Source organism: Mandrillus leucophaeus, unplaced genomic scaffold (genome assembly GCF_000951045.1).
Source record: "Mandrillus leucophaeus isolate KB7577 unplaced genomic scaffold, Mleu.le_1.0 Scaffold662, whole genome shotgun sequence".
Lineage (NCBI taxonomy): Eukaryota > Metazoa > Chordata > Mammalia > Primates > Cercopithecidae > Mandrillus > Mandrillus leucophaeus.
Genome location: NW_012107164.1, coordinates 608,905 through 632,349, shown reverse-complemented (window position 1 = coordinate 632,349; position 23,445 = coordinate 608,905). Strand labels below are relative to the sequence as shown.

The window sequence follows — 23,445 nt, the reverse complement described above, 5'->3', positions numbered from 1 at the left end:
TATTGAAGAGTCATTTTGCAAACATAGCCCCAATGTTGCATGAAAAACAGTAATAAATGGATATTTCTCCTACCAAATAGCAAACTATACAATAAAACTTTAGTAACTAAAATCTTGTAACATTGGCATGGGAATAGAAATGTGTATCAGGGAATAGATTAAATGAGACAAGAAGGAAATTTACGGATACAGGTAACTTTAATTTATGACGAAGATGGTATTTAATATCAATAAAAAACACATAATGATAGATAAATGTCATCAGTACAATCAGATATCCTCTTGAAGAAAAAAGAGAAGCTTGGCCCATGCCTCTTAGATGCAAAAATAAACTGAAATTGAATGTTAAATATCAACATACAAACACATTTACAAAAGTACTAGAAAAAATATAGTCAAATATTTTAATAAGTTTATGGAGCATAAGAACTTCTTGTCCTAGCCAAAGCAATTAAACAAGAGAAAGAAATAAAAGCATCCAAATCAGTAAAGAGGAAGTCAAACTGTTACTGTTCACCAATGATATGATCATATACCTAGAAAACCATAAAGACCCATTCAAAAAGCTCCAAGAACTGATGAATTCAGTAAAGTTTCAGGATAATGTATCAATGTACATAAATCAGTAGTACTGCTATACACCAACAGTGACCAACCTGATAAACAAATCAAGAACTCAATCTTTTTTAGAACAGCTGCAATAAAATAAAATAAAATAAAATACTTAGGAACATACCCAACCAAGGAGGTGAAAGACCACTACCAGGAAAACTACAAAGCACTGCTGAAAGAAATCATAGGTGACACAAATGAATGGAAGCACATTCCATGCTTATGAATGGATAGAATCAATATTGTGAAAATGACCATACTGCCAAAAGCAATCTATTAATTCAATGCAATTTCCATCAAAGTACCAACATCATTTTTCACAGAACTAGAAAAAACAATCCTAAAATTCACATGGAACTGAAAAAGAGCCTGCATAGCCAAAGCAAGACTAAGGAAAAATAACAAATCTAGAGGCATCACACTACCTGACTTCAAAATATACTACAAGGCTGTAGTCAGCAAAACAGCATGGTACTGGTATAAAAATAGGCACATAGACCAATGGGACAGAATAGAGAACCTATAAATAAAGCCAAATACTTGCAACCAACTGATCTTTGACAAAGGAAACAAAAACTTTAATTGGGAAAAGGGCATCCTATTCAACAAATGGTGCTTGGATAATTGGTAAGCAACATATAGAAGAATGAAACTGGATCCTCATTACCCATTTATATAAAAATTGACTCAAGTCTTACCTTATTGTCTTACCTTATACAAAAATCAACTCAAGATGGATCAAAGACTTAAATTTAAGACCTGACATCATAAAAATTCTAGAAAATAACATTATAGAAACTCTTCTAGATATTGGCTTAGGCAAAGAGTTAATGAACAAGAATCCCAAAGCAAATCCTAAAAGCAAAAATAAAGATGAGACCTAATTAAACAGAAAAGCTTCTGCAGAGCAAAAGAAATAATCAGCAGAGAAAACAGACAACCCACATTGTGGGAGAAAATATTTGCAAACTATGCGTATGACAGAGGACTAATATCCAGAATCAACTAGGAATTCAAACAAATCAGCAAGAAAAAAACAATCCCATCAAAAAGTGGGCAAAAGACATCAAATTCTCTAAAGGCAATATATAAATGCCCAACAAACATATGAAAAAATGCTCAATATCACTAATTAGCAAGGAAAGACAAGTTAAAACCACAATGAGATACTACCTTACTCCTGCAAGAATGCTCATAATTAAAAATTAAAAATTAGTAGATGTTGGTGTGGATGTGGTGAGAAAGGAATACTTTTACACTGCTGGTGGAAATGTAAACTAGTACGATCACAGTGGAAAACAGTATGGAGATTTCGTAAAGAACTGAAAGTAGAACTACCATTTGATCAAACAATCTCACTGCTGGGTATCCACCCAGAACAAAATAAGTCATTATATGAAAAAGACGCTTGCACATATATGTTTATAGTAGTACAACTTGCAATTGCAAAAATATGGAACCAGCCTAAAAGCCCATCAACAAATGAGTGGATAAAGAAAATGTGGTATATATACACCATGGAATACTACTCCGCCATAAAAAGGAACAAAATAGTCCGGGCATGGTGGCTCACCTGTAATCCCAGCACTTTGGGAGGCCGAGGCAGGGGGATCACCTGAGCTCGGGAGTTCAAGACCAGCCTGACCAACGTGGAGAAACTCCATCTCTACTAAAAATACAAAATTATCCGGGCGTGGTGGCACATGCCTGTAATCGCAGTTACTTGGGAGGCTGAGGCAGGAGAATTGCTTAAACCCGGGAGGCGAAGGTTACAGTGAGTTGAGATCACACCATTGCACTACAGCCTGGGCAACAAGAGCAAAATTCAGTCTCAAAAAAAAAAAAAAAAAAAAAGGAACAAAATAATGGCATTTGCAGCAACTGGACGGAATTGCGCATGTTCTCACTCGTTAGTGGGAGCTAAGCTATGAGGATGCAAAGGCATAAGAAGAAATATAATGGACTTTGGGGACTTGCAGGGGAGGGTAGGATGGGGGGTGAGGGATAAAAGACTACACATTGAGTACAGTGCACACTTCTCAGGTGGTAGGTGCACCAAAATCTCAGAAATAACCACTAAAGAACTTATTCACATAACACCTGTTCCCCCAAAACTATCGAAATAAAAAAAAACAGAACTTCTTAAGAAAGAAAGAGCTTTCAAAGTTTATGGAAAGAAAAATATTGATATATTTGATGATATAAAAACTTTTAAAGTTTGTATAATATACCATATACAAAGTTTAAGGACAGATTGGGAGAAATTATTTGTCATAGGTCTAGCAAACAATTCATATCCATAATAAGTGAAGAATTTTTATAAATCTATAAGAAATAATGAACCAATATAAAAGTAAGACAGAATATAAGCAGCAATTTCAAAAAAATACAGAATGCTAACATACATACTGAGTTCTAATAATACATTCTGAGTAATTTAATAAAAGGGACTATTTAAGTGACATAAGGAAAGTTTAAAGAAATCTGAATAGGAAGAGATGGTATCCTGGGTCTTGCAACAGAAGACAGCCATTACCACCTGAAAAGGTGCCTGAAGAGGCAAGAGGAGACAGAAGTTAAGTGAACTCTACAGGTGGTTGTATCAGAAGGTCATAAGACAAATGTAGCCTTTATTAAAGAGACACCACCAAGCCATTGAGATTCATCAGGAAAGGAGAGGAAAGAATAAATATCCAGATTTAAGTTTCCTCAAGCTGTCAGATCTGTTGCCAGTGCTCTTCACAAGCCAAGCCTAAAACTAAGCTAGATTGTAAAGGAGACCAATGATGTCGTCTATAATAGATCAGCCTCTTTAGGTACAGAGCAGAGTGGAGAAAAGTAGAGAGTGGAACTATGGCAGCAAACTGATGATATCCAACACACCCCATCACTTTTGTACCTCAGAATCTATTAGTGCTCTTTGCTGGAAAAAATAAAATTCTTGGGTGAGAAAATTCTTGAGATAACTACACCAAATCCTGTTAGCTATTATACAAATATGGCATTATAACAATTCAAATATATTTGCAACTGAAAACTAAAACATTGTTATAGAAGACGTTGTTAGTGTCCCATTTGTATTATGTCACCTAGGCATTCATCACTCCCATATATAGCAAATGAATAACTTTGAATAGCAGGAACTCTATGCTTGGCCCAGTTCTCAGAGAGCAGGTCAGAAATCCTAGGGCTTAATATTAACTCCAGGAGCATCGCTTGACCAACAATTTCCAGGAGTTAGTGGATATATATATATGGGATAACTCTTATCTTACACTGTCCGCCAGAGTTCTCCAGTGGGATTGAGTCCTAGTTGCCCCAAGCAGTAAATTGCTCAATATAACGAACACTTTATTGTCTTTTTTAACTTCCTGTGCTTATTTCCACACTACCCTATCATGCTTCCTAGTATCATTTCTCAAATTAATAGTATGCCCTCACGTATTTATCTCAATTCTTTGTCTCAAGTACGTTGAGAGAAAGGTATTATGTCTAAAATAGTTACCATTACCAGGGCTCATCATATAACCTAGAAGAATAAAAATTAGAAGAAAATTAACACAAAAACCTAGTTGCTACTGTCCCTGCATCATTAGTAGTGACAAGGTCTGAGGTTACCATCACATCTTCCTTTGTTCACCATCTATTTTATGAATACCTTACCCTCAGCTAGTACCTTGGTTGGAAAGAATACTTCATCTGGTGAGGTGACCCAAACTATCATTCCTATAAGATCTGAGCCTTAGTGGTATTTTCTTTAATGACTTGAGGCAGTTATTCATTAAAAAGAACTACTGGACAATGTGAATACTAAGAATCAAATAAATCCCCTGGATTTCAAACAAAGTTATGCCTGTCTCTGCTATATAGCAGAAACCCATTCCTCTCCAACCAGTAACTCAGAATATTCACATTAGTTAGTACTGTGATTCTCTTTTTTCTTTTTAACTTTTATTTTAAGTTCATGGGTACAAGTGCAGGATGTGAAGGTTTGTTAAATAAGTAAATGTGTGTCGGGGGGGTTTGTTTTACAGATTATTTCATCAACCAGCTATTAAGTCTAGTATCAATTAGACACTTTTTCTGATCCTCTTCCTCCCCCCACCCCACCCTCTGCCCTCCAGTGGGCCCCAGCTCTTTTTCCCATCTATGTATCTATGTGTTCTCGTAATTTAGCTCCCACTTGTAAGAGAGAAAATATGGTATTTAGTTTTCTATTCCTGCATTAGTTTACTAAGGATGATGGCCTCTGGCTCCATTCATATCCCTCCAAAGGACACAATCTTGTTCCTTTTTATGGCTGCATAGTATTCCATGGTGTATATTTACCACATTTTCTTTGTCTAGTCTATCATTGATGGGCATTTAGATCAATTCTATTTATTTGCTATTGTGAATAATGCTGCAATGAACATACCATGAACAACCAGCATGTGTCTTTCTAATTGGATGATGTTTATCTTTGGGTATATAGCCAGTAATAGGATTGCTAGGTTGAATGGTATTTCAGTCTCTAGGTCTTTCAGGAAATACCGCACTGTCTTCCACAATGGTTGAACTAATTTATACTCCTACCAAGAGTGTAAAAGAGTTCCTTTTTCTCCACAGCCTCACCAGCATCTGTAAATTTTTGACTTTTTAATGTGACTTATGTGAGAGAGTACCTCATTGTGGTTTTGATTTGTATTTCTCTAATGATTAGTGATGTTGAGACTTTTTTCGTATGATTGTGGGCCACATGTAAGTCTTCTTCTGAGAAGTGTCTGTTCATGTCCTTTGGCCACTTTTTAATGGAGTTGTTTTTTTCTTTTTTTCCTTGTAAATTTATACTCCTTATCAATGCTGGATATTATTAGACTTTGGTCAGATGCATAGCTTGTCAAAATTTTCTCCCATTCTGTAGGTTGTCTGTTTACTCTGTTGATAGTTTCTTTTGGCTGTTCAGTAGCTCTTTAGTTTAATTAGATCTCAATCATCAATTTTTGCTTTTGTTGCAATTGTTTTGGTGTCTTCACCATGAAATCTTTGCCCATGCCTATTCCTGAATGGTACAGCCTAGGTTTTCTTCTAGGGTTTTTATAGCTTTGGGTTTTACATTTAAGTCTTTAATCCATCTTGAGTTGATTTTTGTATATTGTGATTTTTTGCATATGGTGTATATGAAGTTCTGATTCCTTTGTAAACCTCGTCTTTACCAAAAATACAAAAACATTATCCTGGTATGATGATGCATGCCTGTAGTCCCAGCTACTCCAGAGGTGGGAAGATCACCTGAGTCCAGGAATCGAGGCTTTAGTGAGCTGTGATTACACCACTGCACTCCAGCCTGGGTGAGAATCTCTTAAAAAAAAATAACAAAACTAGTGGCAGGCAAGAGATCTTTTGCAGGGGAACTTCCATTTATAAAACCATCAAATCTCATGAGACTTATTCACTACATGTGAGTACAGTATGAGGAAAACTGCCCCTACAATTCAATTATCTCCACTTGGCCCCACCCTTACCATGTGGGGATTATTACATTGAATGTGAGATTTGGGTAAGGACACAGCCAAACCGTATCAGTGTCCTTGAATGTTCTTTTGTATTTGTATGGTATCAGTAGTAATATCTCCCATTTCATTTCTAATTGAGGTTATTTGAATCATCTTTCTTTCCTGGTTAATCTCACTAATGGTCTATATATTTTGTTTATCTTTTCAAAGAACCAGCTTTGTGTTTCATTTATCTTTTGTATTTTTTGTTTCAATTTCATTTAGTTCTGCTCTGATCTTTGTTATTTCTTTTCTTCTGCTGATTTTGTGTTTGGTTCATTCTTGTTTCTCTAGTTCCTTGAAGTGTGACCTTAGATGGTCTAATCATGCTCTTTCAGAGTTTTTTATGTAGGCATTTAATGTTATAAACTTTCCTTTTAGCATTGCTTTTGCTGTATCCCAGGGGTTTTGATAGGTTTGTGTCACTATTATCGTTCAGTTCAAAGAAACGTTTAATTTCCATATTGATTTCATTATTGATCCAGTAATCATTCAGGAGCAGGTTGTTTAATTTCCATGTATTTGCATGGTTTTGAGGTTACCTTTTGGAGTAGATTTCCAATTTCATTCCACTGTGGTCTGAGAGGATACTTGATATGCTTTCAATTGTCTTAAATTTATCGAGACATATTTTGTGGCCTATCATACAGTCTATCTTAGAGAATGTTTCATGTGTTGATGAAAAGAATATATCCTGCAGTTGTTGGGTAGAATGTTCTGTAAATATCTGTTAAGTACATTTGTTCTAGGGTATATTTTAAGTCCATTGTTTCTTTGTTGACTTTCTGTCTTGATGACCTATCTAGTATTGTCAGTGGAGTATTGAAGTGCCCACTATTACTGTGTTGTCATCTATCTCATTTCTTACATCGAGTAGTAATTATTTTAAAAGTTTAGGAGCTCCAGCATTAAGTGCATATATATTTAGGATTGTGACATTTTCCTGTTGAACTAGACTTTTTATCATTTTATAACATCCCTCTTTTTCTTTTTTAACTGTTGTTGCTTTAAAGTCTGTTTTGTCTGATACAAGCTACTCCTGCTCACTTTTAGTTACCATTTGCATGGAATATCTTTTTTTACCCTTTCACTTTAAGTTTATGTGAGTCCTTATGTATTATGTGAGTCTCTTGAAGACAGCAGGTACTTGGTTTTCTTCTAAGGCTTTTATGGTTTCAGGTCTTACGTTTAAGTCTTTAATCCATCTTGAGTTAATTTTTGTATAAGGTGTAAGGAAAAGATCCAGTTTCAGCTTTCTACATATGGCTAGCCAGTTTTCCCAGCACCATTTATTAAATAGGAAATCCTTTCCCCATTGCTTGTTTTTATCAGGTTTGTCAAAGATCAGATGGCTGTAGATGTGTGGTGCTATTTCTGAGGCCTCTGTTCTGTTCCATTGTACTATATGTCTGTTTTGGTACCAGTACCATGCCGTTTTGGTTACTGTAGCATTGTGGTATAGTTTGAAGTCAGGTAGCTCGATGCCTCCAGCTTTGTTCTTTTGGCTTAGGATTGCCTTGCCTGTGCAGGCTTTTTTTTTTGGTTTCACATGAAGTTTAAAGTAGTTTTTTCCAATTCTGTGAAGAAAGTCATTGGTAGCTTGATGGGGATGGCATTGAATCTATAAATTACTTTGGGCAGTATGGCCATTTTCATGATATTGATTCTTCATATCCATGAGCATGGAATATTCTTCCATTTGTTTGTGTCCTTTTTTATTTCGTTGAGCAGTGGTTTGTAGTTTTCCTTGAAGAGGTCCTTCATATCCCTTGTAAGTTGGATTCCTAGGTATTTTATTCTCTTTGTAGTAATTGTGAATGGGAGTTCACTCATGATTTTGCTCTCTGTCTGTTCTTGGTGTATAGGAATGTTTGTGATTTTTACACATTGATTTTGTATCCTGAGACTTTGCTGAAGTTGCTTATCAGCTTAAGGAGATTTTGGGCTGAAATGATGGGGTTTTCTAAGTATACAATCATGTCATCTGCAAACAGGGACAATTAGACTTCCTCTTTTCCTAATTGAATACCCTTTAATTCTTTCTCTTGCCTGATTGCCCTGGCCAGAACTTCCAATACTATGTTGAATAGGAGTGGTGAGAGAGGGCATCCTTGTCTTGTGCCAGTTTTCAAAGGGAATGCTTCCAGTTTTTGCATATTCAGTATGATATTGGCTGTGGGTTTGTCATAAATAGTTATTTTGAGATACATTCCATCAATCCCTAGTTTATTGAGAGTTTTTAGCATGAAAGGCTGTTGAATTTTGTCGAAGGTCTTTTCTGTATCTATTGAGATAATCGTGGTTTTTGTCATCAGTTCTGTTTATGTGATGGATTTTGTTTATTGATTCGCATATGTTGAACCAGCCTTGCATCCCAGGGATGAAGCCGACTTGATCATGGTGGATAAGCTTTTTGATGAACTGCTAGATTCGGTTTGCCAGTATTTTCTTGAGGATTTTCGCATTGATGTTCATCAGGGATATTGGCCCTTTGGTATCAGGATGATGCTTGCCTCATAAAATGAGTTAAGGAGGATTCCCTCCCCCTTTCTATTGTTCGGAATAGTTTCAGAAGGAATGGTACCAGCTCCTCCTTGTACCTCTGGTAGAATTCAGTTGTCAATCTGTCTGGTCTTGGACTTTTTTTCGTTGGCAGGCTATTAAATATTGCCTCAATTTCAGAGCCTGTTACTGGTCTATTCAGAGATTCAACTTCTTCCTGGTTTAGTCTTGGGAAGGTCTATGTGTCCAGGAATTTATCCATTTCTTCTAGATTTTCTAGTTTATTTGCATAGAGGAGTTTATAGTATTCTCTGATGGTAGTTTATATTTCTGTGGGATCAGTGGTGATATCCCCTTTATCATTTTTTATTGTGTGTATTTGATTCTTCTCTCTTTTCTTCTTTATTAGTCTTACTAGCAGTCTATCTATTTTGTTAATCTTTTCAAAAAACCAGCTCCTGGATTCACTAATTTTTTGAAGAGTTTTTTGTCTCATGGAGTGTTCCCTTGAGCAGGAGATGTGGTACTCTCCTGCTTCCCCTAGGGATGGGGCTTCCTGAAAGCTGGATTGTTGCGATTATTATTTCTCTTCTGGCCTAGCTACCCAGTGGAATTACCAGGCTTCAGGCTGGTACTGGGGAGTGTCTCTAAAGAGTCCTATAATGTGATTTTCTTAAGGCCTCTCAGCCATGGAATCTGGCACCTGTTTTGGTGGAGGTAGCAGGGGAATGCAGTGGACTCTGTTAAGGTCCTTGGTTGTAGTTTTGTTTACTGCACTGGTTTCTCGATTGTCGTTTGTGCTTGTAATAAAAGTGTCATGTGGAGAGACTCAGGACCTCTGTTAGCCAGGATGTTATAGGCAGTGGAGTTAACTGTTGTTTTCTCCTTTCTTGGGGCATGGTTGTTCTTTCATGAGTTGTTGTAATGATTTCTCCATGGTCATTTTTCACATGAGCCCATTAATGAAGACCTAGGTTGGTTTTTAAAAAAGAGACAGAGGCTCACTGATATTAACAGGATTGGTCATATTGTTCAACTGACCTGAGAACCTTCCAAAGTAAATCCCTTCTTCATGTGCCCCTTCAGAGAAGTTCAATCACATGTTCTTCTTACCACCTATTTTCCAATCTTGCTCTAAGTCTCTAACTACCCAAACAAGCTGAATATAAATCATTAGATATTTATACTTCAGGCCATCTCTCCTATATTAAGTGGACAACCTTAATACAGGACAGCCTGAAGTTCTAACTGCTAGAAGGATTTCCTGTATCTTAAGGCCACTGTTTAGTGAAACCATAATGGAGTGGCCATTCCTTTCTGAACATTCACACACTTAAATGTTTCTTTTTCTCTGGAAATATTCTCTAGCATTGTTAAAATAACCCATGCAACCCAGAATTTTTTAAAATTACTTTGTCATTTGAATTAAATGCTATGCCCACTTAATTTCCTAAAGCCTTAATCCCAATCCACAACCTGTGATAATTTTAATAACTATGTCCAATTTATCACTAGCAAGAATATCTGTGCACACGAACATTCAACATAGTTCTGGAACCCTATTATTGCTACTTCTGATACTGCTTCTAATATCACTCAGAATTCTGGTAGAAAATGTATACTTAACTCACACTAGATCATCTGAAGAGGGATAAGGGAACTATTTTTAGTAATGTGGGCAGACTTCAGGGAAAATAACAAGGCATAGTATAACATTCTGGGGCTAGCAATAGTAACAACCTCTTATCACAGCCCTGAATGTCATTGGAACAGTGCTTAATAAATGTTGACGGTATCCTGCTGATAGCCATGACCTTCAGAAGAGAAATACAACCAATCTAGGTACAAGCCTTCAGGAAGAACCTGAAAGAATAAATGCCGTAATCTTAAGCTTCCCCTGCCTTCTCATCTGCCAGTGACTCTCAGTGGCAAAACCTAAGTGAAATCTAGAGTACAGAGGAATACATTGAGGCTGTCAATACAGGTCAGCCTCCCTGAGCAGAGGAGGATGGAGAAGGTGTTAGAAAGATGAAGAGTAAATTTAGAGAGGCAAACAAAATATATTCAGCACATAGCTTATTCCCTGAAAACTTATCTATTCCCTTTTATGATATTTGTCTGGTAGTTACCAAAAATTTATACTAGCTCGGTAAGAACCCAAGTGAGTTGCCAGAGGACCTAGCAGGATAGTTTCCAGGTAGTATCTGTAGCAATAAACAACCATGGAACCATTCTTTGGTATCTCAGTTTCTACTAGTTCTTCCTTCATATGAACTCAGAATTTCAGAAATGGAAGGTTTACTTCTCTATTTTCTTAAAGTGGTAGGTATAGCTCCTTAATTAACTCCATCATCTCAAAAAGAGAACAAGAAAAGTTGAGGAGGAGGTAACTGATGGTACTAGTTCCCAATATATAATTAAAATACAGTTTTAAAATATATATTTATAAAACTGTTGCAAGGAAATAGCAGAATTACAGCAGAATTATTGTAAATGAAACAGAGCCTGGGAAAACCATAGAGAAAATAAACAAAACAGAGAGATGGTTTTTTAAAAGAGATTAACAAAATTGACAAACCTTGGCCGGAGAAATTAAGAAAAAGGAGATAAGACTGAAATAACAAAAATCAGAAAAGACTTTACAACTAAATGCCACAGAAATAAGAAGAATCACAAGAAACTACTATGAACAATTTTATCCCAACAAATTAGATAACTTAGAAGACATGGGTACATTTCTAGAAACTTTCAACCTACCAACAAAATGATGAAGAAACAAAATATCTGAACAGACCTGTAACTAGTAAGGTGATTGAATCAACTGTCAAAAACCTCCCAAAAAAGGGAAGCCCAGGGCCAAATAGCTTCACTGGAGAACCGTACCAAATATTTCAATAAGCATTAACAATAATCCTCCTCAAAATCCTCCAAGTAATTGAAGAGGAGGGAACACTTCAAATTCTTTCTATGTGGCCAACCTACTCTAATACTAAACCTAGACAAAGATACTACAAGAAAACTACAGACTAATATATCTGATGAATACTGATGAAAAAATTCTAATCAAAACACAAGCAAATTGAATGTAACAGCATATTAAAGGGATTATACATCATAATCAAGTGGGATTTATTCCTGGAATATAAAGATGGTTCAGCATATGAAAATAAATCAGTATAATACACCACATTAACATAATAGAGAAAAACCACATGATCATATCAATTGATTCAGAAAAAGCATTTGACAAAATTCAATGCCCTTTTATGACAAAAACACTGAGAAAACTAGGAATACAAGGAAATTACACCTCAACCTAGTAAAGGTCTTATATTAAAAGCCTACAGTTAACATCATGCTCAATGGTGAAAATCAGCAAGTTTTCTAAGATCAGGAACAAATCCATAGTTTGTTCTCCCCATGTTCAACACAGTACTGGAAGGTCCTAGCCAGAAAAATTGGAGAAGAAAAAGAAATAAAAGGCATCCAAATTGGAGAAGAAGAAGTAAAATTATCTCTGTTCTCAGATGACATGATCTTATATATAGAAAACCCTAAGGATCATACATACATGCATACACATACCGTATGCCTAACTATTAGAACTACTAAATGAATTTAGTAAAGTTGCAGGATACAATATCAACACAAAAATATCAGTTGCATTTCCATACACTAACAATGAACAGTGTACAAGGAGAAAGACTTGCACATTACAAACTATAAAACATTGCTGAAAAAAAGTAAAGACACAAATAGATGTTAAGCTATCCCATGTTTATGGATTAAACACGAGAGTTAATATTAATATTCTTAGAATTAGAATATTGCTAAAATGCTTATACAGCCCAAATTGAAACACAGATTTAATGCAATCCCTATCAAAACTCCAATGGCATTTTTTACAAAAATAGGAAAAATTCATGTGGAATCAGAAAAGACCCTGAACAGCCAAATCAGTCTTGAAAAAGAAAATCAAAGTTGGAGGCATAACACTTCCTGATTTCAAATATATTGCAAAGCTACAGTCCTTAAAACAGTAGGGTACTGGTATAAAGACCGACACATAGACCAATGAAATAGAACAGAGAACCCAGAAATAACCCCTCATATATACGGTCAAATGATCTCTGACAGGGTGCCAAGGCTACACAATGTGCAAAGAATTGTCTTCAAAAAACAATGTTGGGAAAACTGGATATCCACATGCAAAAAATGAAGTTGGACCCTTACCTTACACCATATACAAAAATTAACTCAAAATGGATTAGACATCTAAACACAAGGCCTGAAACCATAAAATTCTTAGAGGAAAGCATAGGGAGAATGCTTCGTGACATTGGATTTGACGATTATTTTTAGGATATTACACCAAAAGCCTAGGCAGCAAACCAAAAACAGACGAATGCACTACACAGAACTTAAAAACTTTTTTGCAGTAAAGGAAACAATTGGTGAAGTGAAAAGGCAACCTGTAGAATGGCAGAAAACATTTGCAAACCGTGTATTGAAAAGAGGCTAATATGCAGAATATATAAAGAACTTCAACACAACAACAAAAAAGCAATCTGAATTTAAAATGGCCAAAGGACTTGGATTGATAAAAGAAGGTATACAAATGGCCAAGAAGCATTGAAAAGATACTCAACACCACTAATAATCAGGGAAATGCAAATCAAAACCATAATAAGGTATCACCTTGGATCCATTAGGATGGTCACTATCAGAAAAACAAACAAACAGAAAAAACAAGTATTGGTGAGGATGTGGACCCTGTGCACTGCAGGAATGTAAAACGGTGCAGTTTTTTAAAAAACAGTATAAAAATTTTTCAAAAAAATAAAATTGGAAAAATAGACTTACCTTATGATCTAGCAATCCAATTTCTGAGTATATATACAAAAGAATTGACAACAGGATATCTGTGGGATATTTGTACACCTGTATTAATTGCAGCATTATTCACAATAGTAAAGAGCTGGAAGCAACTTAAATGTCCATTGAAAAATGAATGAATAAAGCCAATGTGGTATGTACAATAATACAGTGGAGTATTATTCAGCCTTAAATTAAGAAGGATATCCTGTTATATGCTACAACATGCATGAAACTTCAAAATATTATTTAAAGTGAAATAAGTCAATCACAAAAAGACAAATACCGCATGATTCCAGTTTTATAAGGTGTCTGAAACAGTCAAACTCTCAGAAACAGAAAGTAAGACAATGACTGCATTTTTGCAAGATGCAAAAATTCTAGATATATATTGAAAAACAATGTGCACATAGTTAACAGTGCTGTACTATACACTTAAAAATGTTTAAGATGTATACTTTAGATGTATTTATGTGTACAAATATGTGCATGTAAGTCACATTTGCATAACTTCTTCTAAAGCTATAGTTATTACAAATTAAATATGTGTGTTTATTTGTAAGCTATGGTAGCTATTTAGTAAATGTTTTATACAATGTAAACAAAAGAAAGAAAAAATAATGCCTTACTTTGTTGCAGAAGTACTATTCTCAGGGACTTTAACTAGTGGTGCTCCTATCACATAACCCATACCATATCCAATCATTGACGTACACTCTGCAATACCTGTAAAATAAACAATGATCATCAAGCAATTTCATAAGCCAGCTTTGTTATGATAAAAATGGACTGAAATCGATTATTTCTGAAAGCTTTTCATAGCACTCTGTATTAGTCAGAGTTCTCCAGAGAAACAAAACCAGTAAAAGAGAGAGAAAAACAGTAATGGAAAACCAAACATCAGTATGTTCTCACAAGTGGGAGCCATGCTACGAGAATGCAAAAGCATAAGAATGATATAATTGACTTTGGGGACTCGGGGGTAATGGTGAGAGGTGGGTGAGGGATAAAAGACTGCACATTGGGTATAGTGTACACTGCTTGGGGGATGGGTGCATCAAAATCTCATAAATCACCATTAAAGAGCTTATCTATGTAACCAGATACCACCTGTTCCCCCTGAAACTACTGAAATTAAAAAAAATTTTAAACACAAAAATAATAATCACCTTCAAAAAACAGAGAGAGAGAGAACAGAGAGATTCATTTTGAGGAACTGGTTCATACGAAATACAATTGTGAGGCCTAGCAAGTACCAAATTTGTAGCGCAGACCAGCAGGCTGGATGTTGCAGTTGATGTTACAGTCTTTAGGTAGAATTGCTTCTTCAGAAAACCTCAGTGTTTGCTCTTAGAACCTTCAACTGATTGAATGAGGCCCACCCACATTATGAAATCAGTTTTGCTCAAATTCTGATTGTAAATGTTCATCGCATCTAAAAACAACCATCACCAAAACATCTAGAGTAGTGTTTGCCCATACAACCAGGTGTCATAACCTAACCAAGCAAACACATAAAACTAACCATCATACGTATTATCCAATGCATGTAGTACAGAAACTCAGTATATAATTCATTATACCTTATTTAATATATATATTTAGTGTAATATACATAAAATATATTTAACTAGAAATTCAAAATGTCTTATTTTATTTAATTTGGGGTGCTCTAGCAAGGTGATACTTTAAAGTTATCATTACTTCTGCACCCTTCACTTTAGCTACCAGGATGTGTCAATACACCTTCACAATAAGTATACAAAAACAACTTTAAATTTATTTTCAAAAGTGATAGTTAGATAACCCTGTACAAATAGATGATCTACCAGGACCAGAATCTATTGCAATATAAGAGAGTACAGATTATTCTGAGATATAGCCAGGATTACTTCTTATGGGATACAGTAGCATAGACATTGTAAATAGGGATAGTATGCTATTATTAATTAAGTGTACATATATATGAAAATGTGCATACACATATACATAAAGAGTATAATTTTTATTACTTAAGAAGGTATTTTTTGTTTGTTTGTTTTTTTGTTTGAGAGTCTTGCTCTGTCACCCAGGCAGCAGTGGTGCGATCTTAGCTCACTGCAATCTCAACCTCCTGGATTTAAGCAAGTCTCCTGACTCAGCCTGCAGAGTAGCTGAGATTACAGGTGCTCGCCACCATACCTGGCTAATTTTTTTGTATTTTTAGTAGAGACAGGGTTTCACTATGTTGACCAGGCTGGTTTTGAACTCCTGAACTCAAGTGATCTGCCTGCCTCAGCCTCTCAAAGTTCTAGGATTACAGGCATGAGCCACCATGCCTGGCCGAAAGTATGTATTATTTCAATTGCTCTATGTATTTTCGGTGACATTCAGGTGACATGTCTAGAAACCCAAATCTCAAACAATTCCTCAGAATTATGTGAATCAATGTGATTTGGAGGTTTGGTGTACTAGTTATTTATTACAACGTTATCATAAGGGCCAATAGTACTTTTGTATCAGCTTAGATATGCATACCAAAATTCAAGGAAAATCAAAATGCGTCAATCGTAATAGAGGAGGTAAAACTTGCCTACATAGATACCAGCTGAGTGTGTAGCAACGTTCTCATCAATAAAGGTTGTTCCAAGGATATAAAGAGGCATTCCTGCTATTCCCTGCATAGTCTGCCCAAGGGTGATGAAATACAGGTATTTTGATTGGAACGATGCATCACTGCTCTGGCAACCTCTGACAATCTTTGTTTCTGTGCAAATATCTTTTGAAAAGACAATGATTACATTTTTGTTAATTGAACTCAAACATAAAACTAATGTGCAGCATTCTTTATCAAATATTTTACAAGCTATTTCCAAAATTAAGCTTTTTTCTTTAAGTTAACATTTCATTTACATTGAATGTAGTAGTACTGCAATCAATCATCAGGTTCTCAGAAAAATGCCATCACACATTTGGACCAGACACAGCACACACCTGTAGTACCAGCTACTCGGAAAGGTGAAGTGAGAGGATTGTGACAAGCCTGGGCAACATATTGTGACCCCGTCTCCAAAATAAAAGATAAAAAAAAAAAAAGGAAGAAATTGTGTGGGAATCTTGCAAAAGATACATATATTATAAACCAAAACATAAATGTGCATGCATGATTATATGTATGTGTGCACAGATATGTTTGTGTATTTATATATATGCATTTACACATACACATATTCCTCTTAAATTTGACATGTAGTTCCGCTGACTTTTGACCCTAGGCTAAAAGTATTTCTAATGTTCTAGATTATCTGCGTTATCAAAGAGTACCTTCTGAGTTTAGTTTTATGTTCACCTCTTTAACAATCTTTATATTCACTTTGTCTCACTCTGATTAAATAATTTCCCATTTTAGACCCACTAACTTTCAGAACATATGTTCATAAGGACAAGGCATTATACAGTGAACATTTCTTTCCATTAGAGTTAGTCATTATGTGGTCATCTACTAGATTTTAATGTCTTTCAGGCCATAGTGTATTTCTTATACTTTTTTTATTTACATGGTTATATAACAATATTAAGTAAATGCTTGTGTAATTGAATTTGTTTGTAGATTGGTAGATCTAGGCAATACTATTAGATTATATTGGCCATGGTCATTCGGGTTGACATTTAACAAAATGCTCTTAAAATAATATTGTGGAAACACTATTAAAGTGCATATTGCAATATAGTATACAAATGAAATTTTCAGCTGGTTTAGTATCCATGTGAAATGATTTTGACTCCATATAAAGTAGGAGGTAGTCTCTAGAACTGTGATTCAAATGCTGAAGGTTCAATTTTGTACAGACATATTAACTTGTGATATCAGTGTCAATGTGATATTTCCAACGCCCTGACCTCTTAGTTCCTTGAACGTTTTTCCTGTTATGCACTGTATTCCACCTACCTTAGCTAGTGATATGGTTTGGCTCTGTGTCCCCACCCTAATCTCATGTCGAATTGTAATTCCCAGTGTTGCAGGAGGGACCTGGTGGGAGGTGACTGGATCACGGGAGCAGATTTCCCCCTTGCTGTTCTCGTGATAGTGAGTGAGTTCTCATATGATCAGGTTGTTTGAAAGTGTGTAACACTCCCCACTTTGCTCGCTCTCTCCTGCTACAATGTGAAGATATGCTTGCTTCCCCTTCAACTTCCACTATCATTGTAAGTTTCCTGAGGCCTCCCCAGCCCTCTTGTACGGGCTGAAGCAGTGTGAGTCAATTAAATGTTCTTTCTTTATAAATTACCCAGTCTCAGGTAGTTCTTTATAGCAGACTGAGAACAGACAAATACAGCTAGTCATTTAAAATGTCACAAATAATAGCTACAAACCTTTCTCAATGATAATTTCAAACATCTACATTCTAACCACCCCTATCTTTCCACTCACTCTTTCTAGCAACCCAATTCCAACAATCCTTAAAAATTCATCAGGGCATATAATCCATTGATTCTGCTCCTTTTCACTATCCCAATGTCCCCTTCATGTCCTTACTTCTTTCACTATCATCTAAATACTTTTAATTCCCTTGCTTTCTTTCAAATCATGCAACCCCATGGTTAAACTGCAACCCTACTCAAAATAACTCTGCTTCCCACTCCCTACCTGTACTTTTAAAGCTTGATGTAGCTGCACAACCATGCAAATCCCACTTTGATTTCATGATTAATAAACTCAAGGAGGTCCTTCATGCTCCTGATAATCATAAAACATGCCCCTAATCGATTCACTCTTGCCTTCTCAAAGAAAATTCAAGTTGTTTATTTCCCTTCTCCTAGGGATCGCAGTACTGAGCTTCCTACTGACCAACATCTGAAAATAAATGTTTTCTATCAAGAGACTAAAACTAATCATTAACTTCCTCTATGATGACATGTATGTCCACTAGGATGCTACAGTTAGTTAATTAGCAAACTTGGTCACATAAATCAGTATGGATGACTGGATAGATATACAGACAAACAATTATCACAGTCTATTTTAAGTTCCTTGAGTCAAGATTTGAATGAATGTTGATTTGATATATGACAGTATATTTTAAAACCTTACCTTCAATTCCTACCTTACTTTTATTTTTTTCTTCATTAATGAATGGAAGAGCACATAAAAGTGATCCAAGTCCTATAAGAAAGGAGGAAGCTACAAACCATGTTACTTTTTTTCTGTCTCCATAGAATGCTATAAACATTGCTACCAGGCCAGATGAAATATCATAACTCAATTCCAATGCCAACTTTTCAATGGTTTTCAGAGAATATTCCCTCTGAACATTGCCAATGCTGACATCTGTAAGACCAAACACCACACCTAAAATGTAAAAAGAAAAAGAGAAAGCAATGATATGCATTTTAAGAAGGCATTATTATGATTATTACAAAGCAAAATTTAAATTACATGATGTAAGTTTATTTTACATTATTCTGAATGTTTAAAAGCTATAAGCATGTAACAATTCCTTTTCTAAAACACAAATAGGCCTTAACCTCTACAAAATATTCGCTAATTGAATTTTTGAAGCTATTTTTTAACTACTTCTATGAGTAATTTCCTAAAGAATAGTGATTGCTGTGTCATCGCACTTAGTACTGATCTTTATTTTAATATATTGTATTTCACATTATAAAAAATTAAAAACTATTACTAATATAATATTTATCTACCATCTAGAATAGAAAATAAAACATTATCGAAATAGTTAAAGCCCAATGCATACTTCCCAAACTCATTTGTCTCCCTTCCCTCCATAATCAGTATCCTGTATTTAAAGTTTACCAGTTGTTAGCCTTTTTAACATTTTTGACAATGCATATGTCCTTAGACAATATCAAGTATTGTTTTTCATGTTCTTGAATGTGAAATAAATGGTACCACGTTACGTATATTTCTATCACTCAACATCCAACTAGGAAAAAAGTAATTATAATCACACTAAGAATTTGAAAAAAAATTAATTGATGTAGGGATTGATTACAAAAGTAGTACATTAGTTGGAGTCCAAACGGTTACTAGTCAAAATTCATGTTATCTACGCAACCAAAGTTACCAGTGCCTAGGTTGCTGCTACTACTGCTTCTGCTGCTGCTGCTGCTGCTGCTGCTGTTAGAACTGTAATCACTACCTTTTTTTTGCAGGAAGCCGGGAGCCCACAGTCTTCCTGTGACAGGGAGCTCAACTGCTGATTCTGATACCCTTGCAGGTGCCAGAGCTCATGGACTCTATAGTACTGATAGCATCACATTTATTCCTGAGCATAAATCCAGGAGCCTTTAATCACCCAGCATTGCTCCTGATGCCAAAAACACCACCAGAAACAGAAAGGAAAAGAAAGTCTTCCCTTTGCCCTTTTTCAAATCTACTGCCACAGATTCATTGGCAACATGTAAGTCGAAGTCAGCTGGGCCCCAGCAACTCTGGGAAGTGTAGTTTCAGATTTCCCATTCCCTTGCAAATAGGAATAATGGAGTTCATGGCCAACAGACAAATAACTTACAGAGTTTATCTTTTAGACTATTTGGTATACATTTTCACCTTTCCTCCCATATTTAAATTTTAATATCAAATAAGTAGCAATATCATCATGCTTCTGCCTAATGTATCACAATTATCATTTTACAGAGATGCTGTTACTCTTTCCCCCAAAAAAGAGAGAAACATAGTCTAATCAATCACCATATCTATCTCAGTGTAATGCTAATCCTTCAGTTTAATCACAAACCTGAATGGATTTTCTTTGACCTAAAAACCAAATTGCAAAGTTAACCACCAATAGTTAAGCAAATACATCACAGCACTAACTAAATATTTGAGGGGAAATATATTGCCAAAGAAACCACGAGCTAGATTTGGAGCCACAACTAGTTTTAGCAGAGCAATACCAGTAGGAAACAACCTATAAAAACTTTGCTGCACCCAGGATAAGAATTTTCTTTAACTTTTACATTAGATGTGGCCAAGGAGGATAATAGCCAATGTAGGAAATAAGTCCTGTCAGTAATTAAGTTTATCTCTAAGGTGGGGTTATTAATTTCCCTTCTAATTGAGGCATATTCTATAACCTAGAGATTAATTTATATGGTTTTATACCTTCCATAAAGTATTAATAGAAAAATACAATAGGAAAAAAGAGGAAGAGAGAAAATAAAAAACCAGAACATATATGTATATAAACATATACACACACAAATGTACATATAACATATTTGTGTGTGAATACACAAGACAAGCAAGTAAGAGGAAATGCAGAGCTGCCACAAGTTTTATTTCTCTAAATGGTTATGAGACTATAGTTGATATTCATAACTTCCTTCTTCTACTATTCACTCCCTCTTCTACCCCTTGATCCCAGATAATATACATAGATTGTTCTCTCAAAGCACATAGGACAGCACTACAAACTTGTTGTCTACTACTGGGAGTGGTTGAATGTTGTCTACTACTAGGAGTCTTATCCGAGTCTTCAATAAGACATCATAATTATCTATAAGACCAAAAGTTTCTGGTTATTGAGACATGAAGTAAAATCAGTGAATTACATGAACATGAGCCTTCTGCTATACTTCTTTACTGTAAAATGAGTTCCTTGATTAGAAGCAACGTGTTGGTAAATATGATTATAATGCTTTATATGGCATTCATTAAGTCCAGTTATGGTAGTGTTAGCGGGACCATGATGACAAAAGAAGAACCTATATCCAAAATAAATGTCTAATTTAGTGAGGGGAAATTATTGCCCACTTCATAACAGAACCAGAACTATATAATACCTGCCTCCAGGTAACTGGTTGGTTTCACTAAGGAATGGGGCCAGTACCTAGATTATATTGACTCTTCCTGGTAGCAAGGCAGGCATTCAGCAGTGCAATAACCAGACAAGCTCTGGTGAAGGTAAGGCTGTCTATCACCTCTCATATAACCTCCATCCTTGATGTAATTGTCACTATAAATAAGACCCCATTGAACAAGAGATAGAATGGCTAGGGAAAGAGGTTGGCTAATATTCATATCTGTCTATGTACTTCATTATTGAGAGCCTCTTGTGCAATGGCTTTCTTTTGGTGAATATTCATTCAGATAGGATAACTCTACTTATATGGAGAGACATACCACTTACACAGCCTTCCTAATTACCAAATGGTCAAACCACTGGGCAATGTTTGACCATATGGACAATCAGATGTACTGCTCAATGTTCTTTCCACGGGGAGGATTTCCTTTTTCCTCTACTTTTCAAGGCCTCCCCTGACTAAGTATATAATGCTACCATAGCATACTTCTACCATTGAAAAATCACAGAGGCTCACCAAAATTTGTGCCTCTTTCTTAATAGTGAGTGGTACAGTAGCACAAATTTTCCTTCATTTTGGAAGACAGAGTGTTCCATATACTCTAAACTAATTGGTGTCTTTAACCACTACTGAAGTGGCAAGCAAATTTTGGTATATAGAATATTTTCTCATAGGATAGATTTTATGTTAATCATTCTGGGAAGGCTGAATCTGATTTGAGTTATGAGTCTGGCAGCAATGGGGTATGGGATGGGTTATAAGGGGAATTAGCATTCCTTTAACTCAGGTGAGGCCAATTCAATGTCTTCAAGCAAGGAATTGTTTCTCTTAAGATATAAGAGGAATAATTGTTTCTACTGGCAAAGAAAGTACAGGATTTGGGGTTTCATGGTTCTCAGGTTCACCAAATTTCACCCAGATGCCTTTATCCTAATTCACAGGGTTTCTTTTTTCTCAAATCAATGCCCCAACTCCCACAGAAGTGATCTGGTGAGTTTGAGTTCAACTTATGTTGCAATTCTGCCGCCTGTGAATAAGAGTTAGTATTGACCAAAAATATGTGGCTAAAAATAATAAGAGTTTCTTATGAGACTATGAGAGAAGCTCACACGTTTTCTAACCATACACTAAACTTTTCATTTTCCTTCTGTAAACTTTTCAATGCAGTTAAAGTTTCCACCACAGGAGTCAATCGCAGCAGCTGTTTTGTCTTTCAATGTCTTGCCTTCAATAAGAACTTTATCCTAGGCATAATTTAAATGACTCTTTTTGTCGCCACATGCCATGGATTTCTAGTGAACCATAATTCACAGGCACAAATATCACTTTTGTCATTGGCTTCAAGCCCAATCATGTCAGAGAACCAATTCCAGATTTCCATCTTTGAGGGTTTGTTAGTTTGTTTTGCTTTGTTTCTCCTGGTTCAACGACTGGTACAGAATATTATATCAAAAGTCATATTATTGGCTGGGTGCAGTGGCTCACACCTGTAATCCCTGCACTTTGGGAGGCTGAGGTGGGTGGATACCTGAGGTCAGGAGTTCTAAACCAGCCTGATCAACAGGGTGAAACCCTATATCTACTAAAAATACAAAAATTAGCCAGGCCTGGTGGCAGGAGCCTGTAATCCCAGCTACTCAGGGAGTCTGAGGCACGAGAATTGCTTGAACCCAGAAGGCAGAGGTTTACAGTGAGCCAAGATTGCACCACTGCACTCCAGCCTGGGCGACAGAGGGAGACTCCGTCAAATAAAAAGGTCATATTATTTTTGTAATTATAGACAAATTACTTTTATTACATTGGTGAAGCTGAAAAAGTTTACTTAAAACATTTCCAAGCATTTTTATGTTATATATCAGAATGTTTTTTAAAAATAAGAATATTAATAAACACGCACATACTTTAACCAGTTTCTTAGCCAAACTATCCTTAATAAAATGTGATTAATATCTTTTCTGAAAAATATGTTTTAATAGTTTTTACAAAGTTAGGTGCAATATATTAAAGTTGCTTTTCACAGTTTTGCAGTGAAGGGTTAACTGAACAGGATTGGGTTGTTTTAAAGGGCTAATATCCAGAACCTACAAAGAACTCAAACAAATTTACAAGAAAAAAA

General features: G+C 35.6%; 1 protein-coding gene across 1 annotated transcript in view; it reads right to left on the bottom strand.

The window, feature by feature from the left end:
* The window catches only part of SLCO6A1 (solute carrier organic anion transporter family, member 6A1), a 141,853-nt gene that overhangs the window by 84,379 nt on the left and 34,029 nt on the right, over positions 1 to 23,445 (bottom strand). The window contains exons 2-4 of the mRNA XM_012001522.1: positions 18,595 to 18,852; positions 16,096 to 16,281; positions 14,153 to 14,249 (exon numbers count right to left, since the gene is read on the bottom strand). Coding sequence (XP_011856912.1) covers positions 14,153 to 14,249; positions 16,096 to 16,281; positions 18,595 to 18,852 — 541 coding nt within the window. The remainder of the gene's footprint in view (positions 1 to 14,152; positions 14,250 to 16,095; positions 16,282 to 18,594; positions 18,853 to 23,445) is intronic.